The 8,828-nt window shown below is 33.8% G+C and overlaps 1 protein-coding gene across 2 annotated transcripts; it reads left to right on the forward strand.

Annotated features, from left to right (window-relative positions):
* Positions 1-1,342: 1,342 nt before the first annotated feature.
* Positions 1,343-8,367, forward strand: LOC112035528 (disease resistance protein At4g27190-like). 2 transcript variants are annotated; one of them, XM_024068344.2, is made up of 3 exons: positions 1,343-4,314; positions 7,914-7,953; positions 8,046-8,367. In XM_024068344.2, exons 1-3 carry the CDS (start codon positions 1,348-1,350, stop codon positions 8,072-8,074), a joined length of 3,036 nt encoding a protein of 1,011 aa, XP_023924112.2. In that variant the 5' UTR covers positions 1,343-1,347; the 3' UTR covers positions 8,075-8,367. The 2 variants fall into 2 exon arrangements, with proteins under 2 accessions (XP_023924112.2, XP_065636812.1); XM_065780740.1 differs by lacking the exons at positions 7,914-7,953; positions 8,046-8,367 and adding an exon at positions 4,411-5,194.
* Positions 8,368-8,828: the final 461 nt, after the last annotated feature.

Raw genomic sequence — 8,828 nt, forward strand, 5'->3', positions numbered from 1 at the left:
AGAGAGAGAGAGAGAGAGAGAGAGAGAGAGAGAGAGAGAGAGAGAGAGAGAGAGAGAGAGAGAGAACCTTTTCTTTGTGAGGGAAAACTATGTATTGAATAGAAGAGATAGTGATAGATTTATAGTAAAAGGTTGTGAATAAGAAGAGATAAAAATAAAGAAAGATGAAGGGAAAAAGGAAGAATGATATTAATGTAAAGAATAGTGGGGAGATAAAAAGGTAAGAGGAGGAGAAAGGTTTGAGAAGCAATGGGAAAATGAAAAGGTAAGGGAGAGAAAGGTTAGAAAAGTGTAAAAATTAAAAAAAATAAATGTTTAAAAAAATTATAGAAAAATTGAAAGAAAAAGGATAATGAAGTGGACGCTGATGTGGTTTAACTAGAACGTAGTAACAATAAATGTTAGACTTTAGTTTTTAGATATATATATATATATATAGAATATAGATTACATCCCTAAATTTCAATTAATATCAGCATCCTTTTTTCAATTAAAAAAAGGTAGAGCAAAGTTTATATTATTATTATGATATTTAATTGCACATATAATTTCTGTGGGATTTCACTAAAAACTTTTCTATGGGATTTCACTACAAACTTCAAAGTCGTAACTTCTTTTTAAAGGAGCAATATTAGAGACATAACTTTTATGTGGACCTATTTTTATGGGATTTCACTAACACTATTTTTATTATGTACCAATCACATTAGGCTATGTCAATAAATTTTTTCAAAAAAATTGTGAAAATTTTTCATTCCCATAAAAAAAAATATTTGATTCCATGGATATTGATTAGCTCATAATAATAATTAAAAAAACATATTCCAATTAATAGAGGCTTGTTTTTAGAACCTATTGGAAAAGCCAAGTCCTCTTGCAATAACCATTGGCCATATAACCTTGGTCTAATAATTCATAAATTGAATTATTTATAGCTGAACTAAATTATTATTTGCTTCTTTTTAGTTTGTCCAAATTTATTATTTTCACTTAAAATATATATTAATTCATCTACTTAAAATATATATTAATTCCTCTAAATTAAGATATGCTGTAATCATATTTTAAAATTTTAATTTGACAAGTCAACTTTAGAATTTACAAAAAAAAAATCTCTTCTTTTAGTTCATTATAAAGACAATAACATTGGGGGAGGGGAGAGAGAGAAAATGAGACCGACTGATCTACCGCCACCTCTCCTTCCACTTACCATTTACTAATCCAACTCCATGGCTTTTAAAACTTGGGGACTATAAAGATGAATTCTTCCATTTTGTTTTTAATTTTTAGTTATAAATGTGCAAAATGTCTGATGTACATATTGGGTACATTTGCAGGCACAAAACAATGGAAATTGTGGGTCCCATTTTCGAGATTGCAAAAATGATATTTGCTCCAATTTGCAAATGCTGTGATTATTATAGAGGCGCTGATAAACATAGGAGAATTCTCAAGAACAAATGGCAGAATTTAGAACGCCGGAAGATAGACACAATCTCAAGAATGAGAGCACAACTTCTTCCAGGAAAGACACCAATGAAAGAAGTTGAAGGCTGGCTCCAAGATGTAGAAAAGATGAATGATGAATTAGAAGACATTGAACGTGAAGCTGTAGAAGGGAAGTGTTTCTCACGTGCACACGTAGGAAAACTTGCTTTTAAGAAGATACGAGAGGTGGAAGAACTTTATCAAAGGGGTGCTTTTAGTGATAGTTTGGTCATTGATCCACCTCCAAGCAATGGAGAAATAATGTCAACACCAACTTTGATTGGGGAAAGCACTGCTGAAAGAGTAAAGGAAACAATTTGGGCATGGGTGTTGGACGATGATGTTAGAAAGATTGGCCTTTATGGAATGGGAGGTATAGGGAAATCGACTGTCATGGAACACATCAATAATCGTCTATTAAAAGAGAAAAACAAATTTGACAGTGTCATTTGGGTCACTGTATCAAAGTCTTTAAATGTTATCCAACTACAACATGATATTGCACGCAAGTTGGATTTAGATCTCGCAAAAGTTGAGGATGTAAGAGAAAGGGCTGCCAAGTTAAAGGCAAAATTGGAAGATGAGAATAGATATGTGCTAATCTTAGATGATATGTGGGAAGCATTTGCTCTTGAGAAAGTAGGAATTCCAGAGCCTACTTTAGCAAATGGATGCAAATTGTTGTTAACAACACGAGATCTTGCTGTTTGTCGAGGAATGAATTGTAATGATATCAAAATGGAGTTACTTTTGAAAGAGGAGGCACATAAGTTGTTTTTGGATAAAATGGGTTATGATGTTTTTAATATTCCCTATTTGAAACCAATTGCAAAAGAGGTTCTTGAAAGATGTGCCCAATTGCCTCTTGCAATTGTTACGATAGCTGCAAGTTTCAAACCCTTAAGACAAGATTTCGAGTGGAGGGATGCACTGGAAAAGCTGAAGACATCAGTAATGAGGTCTAACAATAGAGAGAAGCAGGTACTTGAGACACTTAAATTTAGTTATGAATGCTTGGAAGATGAGGAACCTAAACAGTGTCTCTTGCATTGTGCACTATACCCTGAAGACTTCGAGATTGACAAACAAGAGTTGATAGAACATTTGATTGATGAGGGAATTATTGAAAGAATGAAGAATAGGCAAACGGAGTTTGATAGGGGCTATTCAATATTGAGTAAACTTGAAAATGCTTGCTTATTGGAAGGTGGAAATGATAATTTTGTGAAGATGCATGATTTGGTAAGAGACATGGTCCTCCAGGTTGCAAGTCCTGAATTTATGGTAGAAGGTCACTTGGGATTGGAAGATTTTTCAGATGAAGGAAAATGGAGAAAGGATCTTGTAAAGGCTTCTTTGGTGTACAACAACATATCAACAATCCCTTGTAATGTATCACCAAGGTGTCCTAACCTTTCAACCTTGTTGCTGCGATTTAACAGGTCATTAGGAGCTGTCCCAGATTCTTTGTTTGAGCATTTGCATGGGCTCAAGGTTCTTGATCTATCATATACTGGTATTGGATCTTTGCCGAATTCAGTCTTTAGCTTGGAGAATCTTTCTACATTAAGGCTTAGAGGGTGTAGACAATTAGACCATGTGTCTTCATTAGCAAAGCTTACAACATTGAGAAAGTTAGACCTTGGGTTAACAAACATTAAGGAAGTACCTCATGGTTTAGAAATGTTGGTCAACTTGACATATCTCAATTTGAATGCGTGTAGACTAAAAACCATTCCACTTGGGATTTTACCTAAACTATCTCATCTTCAGTATCTCTCAGTTTCCTGCGATTCAAACACAGTATTAGTGAAAGGAGAAGAGATAGCAAGCTTGAAGAAATTGGAGACTTTTGGGGGCCATTTTTATGACTTATACGAGTTCAATACGTATATAAGATCCTTGGAGAAAAGGCAACTTGCATGTTACGAAATTGAAGTGGGAATGTCAATTATGGATGATTGTCTAAGGGAAGAAGTCTTAGGTGGCAAATTTGTAATGTTAAATGACTGCAATTTAAGAAAAGGAGAAGAGTCCTTCGTGCTACCGAAAGATGTGCAAGCTCTAGCTATTGGAAGCTGTCACGAAATAAGAAGCTTATGCGATGTTCCGTCTTTGAACCACGCAACTGAATTAAAGTTTATAGTTCTTGACAACTGCGAAGGAATAGAGCACGTACTTTCATTTTCTTCTTCTTCATCGTCCACTTCTTGTACCCTTTCTCTTCAAACTCTCGAGGTTTTATATCTTTCTAGTTTGGATAACTTACAGGTACTGTTTAGAAAAGAGGAAGTTGCATCGGCACGGTTCCCACCTGACACCTTTTCCTGTCTCAAAACATTTGCAATAGAGAATTGTTCAAGAATAAAGAAACTGCTTCCGGCTGGGTTGCTGCTACACTTGCACAACCTGGAAGAGATCGTGGTCTGCAATTGTGGACAATTAGAGGAAATAATAGCAGAAGTATTTGATGAATTTGAAGGAGAAGAAAAAGAGGGAATGGACACTACCAAAATCACTCTCGCCAGATTGAGAACTTTGGAATTACGGGACCTACCAAAATTGAAGACCATTTGTAGTAGCAGAAAAGTAATAGTTTGTGATTCTCTTGAAAGGGTTGAGATAATTGAATGTCAAAAGCTGAAGAGACTCCCTCTCTCTCTGCCGCTTCTTAATGGACAACTATCTCCTCCCCCTTCTCTTAAAGAGATTAAAGCAGTTAAAGAATGGTGGGAGTCGTTGGACTGTCAGGACACTAGGAATGTCCTTCAACCCTTCTTCTGGGATCCGAAGGAACGGGATAAACAATTTTTAGCATATTGGGCGGTATGTCTTTCTCTTCATTCTCACATTTGTTTTATTATTTATCTTTTATGGACCCATCTTTAATCTTTCTTTTATTTTCTCTAATCCATTTTCTAGAATCCTTTAAATACCCCTTTTTGGATTGGGCCAACCAATTATTTATCACATCTTCCCTGTAAGTATATGCTTTATAGTTACTGCAAAATGATTTTGCAAGTGGTTTCTTTTGCTGTTTTGGTCTTATAAGGGATTTATGGCTAAGAAATTATTGTGTGATTTTATTCTATTCTATTTTTTTTTTTTTTTTTTTTCATATTTGCTAATTAATATGAACTTTGCTGTGTTATTAACGTGTGCCCCTCTTTGACTAAGTGCGACCATCTTCTGTAGTAATTGATCCTCTGGCTGATTTGTTTTGATACTCCCTTTCTGTTTCCACATCCCCTTTTATCTTCTTCATTTTTTTTTTTAAATTTTTTTATTTTGAATGCTGTGTACATTTTTTTCTTAAGTAATCTTTTCCCCCTAAATGTGGTGAAGATGCATGATCTTTTCTGGATATCTTGAAACACTCCTTTACAGAGATCTTGGTTCCAATTGATCTCATTTGTGATTTTTATTTTAGAATGTCAAGTCTTGGATTCCTATATCATTAGAAAAATGAGGTATATACCTTGTGCTTAATTTACAAAATTGGTGCACATCTGGTCAATATCCTTTGTAACTACGCCTATCGATATGTTCTATATGTGTGGTTTGGTTAATTTGGGAAGTGGGAACGCTTATGATGCAAGCATTTTTGATCTTCAATTTTCCATACTTTTTTGCTTTTGTTTTTTTTTGGGGGGTGGGTTAATCACTTGAGCTGTCTTGGGTGATCCACCAAGATGTCACCATGATCTTTTCCTGGATTCTCTACACTTTTTGTGTTGATAAATAGCCTTCCTTTTGGGTGATTAAATATTTAAATGTTTATATTTATTTCCATTCCTTTTCCTTTTCTTTTTTTTCCCTTCTTGTTATTTTTGCAATTCCTCCCTTTAATGTAAAATCATTCTCAAAACTACCTGTGTTAATCTATGCTGAAGTTTGGCATTTTTTAGTATGGATTTTTTATCATTGGCTTATTACCATTAATAACTGTCATATGAGTTTAGTTCAAGGTTTAAATGAACAATCCATTACTCAGTTCAAGGGACAGCCCAACTTGGCCAATAAAAAATCAGGATATATGTCATTCCAGAATCAGCCAATTTGCCACCAGCTTGCATATAACACTTACTCTTTTATTGTCTTGTAATACTTTTGCACTTAATTTATTATTTACATATAAATGTAACATATGCAAATACACACTTTTTTATGAATGCACCTATCTAGAGTATATGTGTACTTTTTTAAATGGTGAAAAGTATTAGAAGATTATTGGTACATCAGATTTAAGGTAGCTACAAATTATACTTTCAGTTGGGAATCATAGGACTTCTGGTTAAATAACTGTCTAAGCATACTAAAAAGTTGGTCCAATCTTTTCTTGTAGGTTATAACAAGAATTGTGTAATATGTTCATTACATTTGAATTTATATATTGTAACTTGATGCTATTTTTCACTATTAAGTTGTTCTCACTTACTAAAATGTTACACCTTTTTACTCTAAATTTTGGAAAAGATGGAATAGTCGACTACTTGGTTTGAAATAAATGATATATTGATGAGTCGTCTCATTTGAGGCACATAGCACTGTTCATTTCAATTTTTTAATTTGGGGTTTGAACAAGCTCGTGTGTTTTCATACAAATCCGAGCTTTCAGATGCTATTTTTCACTATTGAGTTGTTCTCACTTCTTGAAATGTTACACTTTTTTACTCTAAATTGTGGAAAAGATGGAAGGGTCGACTACTTGGTTTGAAATAAAGGATATATTGATGAGTCACCTCATTTGAGGCATATAGCATTGTTCATTTCAATTTTGTTAGTTGAACTATTTGTATAATTGATAAATTTTATTAAAAAAAATGTAAAAGAGGAATGTATTAAAATGTGGTTATGTTAGTGAATTTTGTGGTTTACTTGTTGATGCATATATTTTTGCTCCCCATATATTCACAAAATCTCCCTTCACTATATATGTGGAGAATGGGAAGTTTAAAGAGGACACAGATGGTAATTTTCTTGATATGCATAATTTTAATGCCGAAAATCTGCTCCTCAAGTTGGTAAGACCTATTTTCCTAGAACCTATGCTCCATTGTTATGCACTAGATAAGGCTTTGAAAAATATTTTCAGTTGACTACCTGAATGTGTTAAGTAGGGACAAAGCAATCAAATAAACTATTTTCATTATGAACATACTCTCTGCAATTTATTTTTTTCCTGTGATAGAAGGCATTTCATTACCATATAACGATGTGAATATTGAAGAGAAAGATCAATTAGATTGTTATTCTTCCTTGTCTTTTGCTACTTTATTTGTTTTTGAGTTGCAGGCTTTTAGGAAAGCCTACTTGAATGTGTTATAATCTTTCATTATGTTTGGAGTATTCTCTTTATTTCCCTCAAGTTCAATGTTGCTGTGTGATTCACATTTCATGCATTGCAGCAGCTGTAGTACTGCAGCATGCTCCATATGTTAAGAAAATGCTTATTGCACTGTAAATTTTGAAAAAGATGGAATGGTTGCCTATTTGTATAATTGATAAAATTTTATAAAAAATTGTGAAAGATAAATGGATTGAGATATGGTTATGTTAGTGAATTTTGGTGCTTTACTTGATGCATGAATTTTTGCTGTCCATATATTCACAAAATCTCTCTTCACTATTTATGTGGAGAATGGGAAGCTTAAAGAGGACGCAGATGGTAATTTTCTTAATATGCATAATTTTAAGGCAGAAAATCTGCTCTTCAAAGCAAAAACTGTAAATTTATACAGGATCTTTAGTTTCCACATTCTATCCCAGACCTTGGGATCTTAGTAAATCCCATCCTAGCCTCGTAAGAACCTGACTTAGTGTAAGGCCAGAATTTTTAGTTGAGTTTGACAAATATTCGTCATACACAGATAAGACTAGTTGCTGATTCCAGGACCAGAGATCTTGTCCATCTGATCAGTCTCACAAGCAAGTTTCTCAGCCTCTGTGCCCTTGTTCCTTGCTCTAGAACTAGGCCAAAGAAATGGTCAATTGGAATGTTAGTACCATCCCCAAGTCCCCACTTAACATCAGTTAACTGTGTCCCTCTAGACCAAAGGATACTCCTCCTAGAATAAGAAGAAATATTGGTAATCTACACTCAAGTGGAGTGTTGTAATTAAAATATTCTTTTGCTTAAGAACATCATTCATGGAAAAAATTTAGGCTTGGTAACAAGCGTCCAAAAGTGGTGTACATTTCCGAATTAGTAAATCTTTAACATGAATCATGGTTTTATGCAGTAAAGTTATATCTCAAAAAAAGAAAAAAGAACAAAAAAAGTTTATATCCAGTGTACATTTCTGTTCTACTACATTTTGATGCTAAATCTGGTGAAGATGCTTGGTCTCCTCTGTAAAATTTTAAAACATTCCTTTTACAGAAACCATAAATCCAATTGATCTAATTTGTGCTTTTTGTTGCAGAATTACATAGCTAGGACTTCTCTACCCCTGGAAAGAAGTGGTAAAATTGTATCTGATTTTTACTTCCTTATCAGTCTTCTTGTAAAATTGTTTTCACAAGTGTTTTTTCTCCCTTGGTTTGGTCTGATATAGGATTTGTTGACAAGCCGAACCTGACATAAAATGTTTCCGTGGTGTGTGCGAGTGCAAGCAAGGAGAACTTCACTCTCAAACGTAATTCTTTGTGATTTTGTTCTTATTTGCTAATTGTAAACTTTGTTATGTTATGAAGTTGTGTTTCTCTTTGACTAACTGCCACAATCTTCTGTAATAATTTATCTTCTACCTAATTTCTTTTGATACCCACTTTCTATCTGTTTTCAACATTAACTTGTATCCTCTTCTTCTTCCTTTTCTTCTCTGTTCGCCAGTGGAGAAGAACACAAAAATAGGGAATTGTTTTATGTTGTGTACATTTTGGTCCTAATAAATCTTTTTACATTAGATCTGGTGAATTTACTCGATCTTCTTTGGATACCTTGAAACATTGATTTTGCAATGATTATAGTTCCAATTATTTTTTTATTTTTTTCGCTGAATATCAGATTTTGTGATTCCTCTATAATAGGGAAAACGTAGCACTGTAACAGCATGTACCTTGTGGTCAATGTACAAAATTGGTGCACAAAATTGTTAAATTGGTGCACATCTTGCCAACATCCATTCCATCGTAACTATTGCTGTCAACATGCTCTATTTGGGTAGTTTCATTATCTAGGAACAAGTATGCTTATGATACAAGCATCTTGGTCATCAATATGGCATAATTTTTGCTTCATGTTTTTGCTTTTGTGTTGATAACCAGCTTTCCTTTAGGCTTCGCTTGGGAGGAGGGAATGGAATAGAAAGGAATGAAAAAAATCATTTTAGAATATT

The sequence above is a fragment of the Quercus suber genome, unplaced genomic scaffold, assembly GCF_002906115.3.
Source record: "Quercus suber isolate HL8 unplaced genomic scaffold, Cork oak 2.0 scaffold_244, whole genome shotgun sequence".
Taxonomy (NCBI): domain Eukaryota; kingdom Viridiplantae; phylum Streptophyta; class Magnoliopsida; order Fagales; family Fagaceae; genus Quercus; species Quercus suber.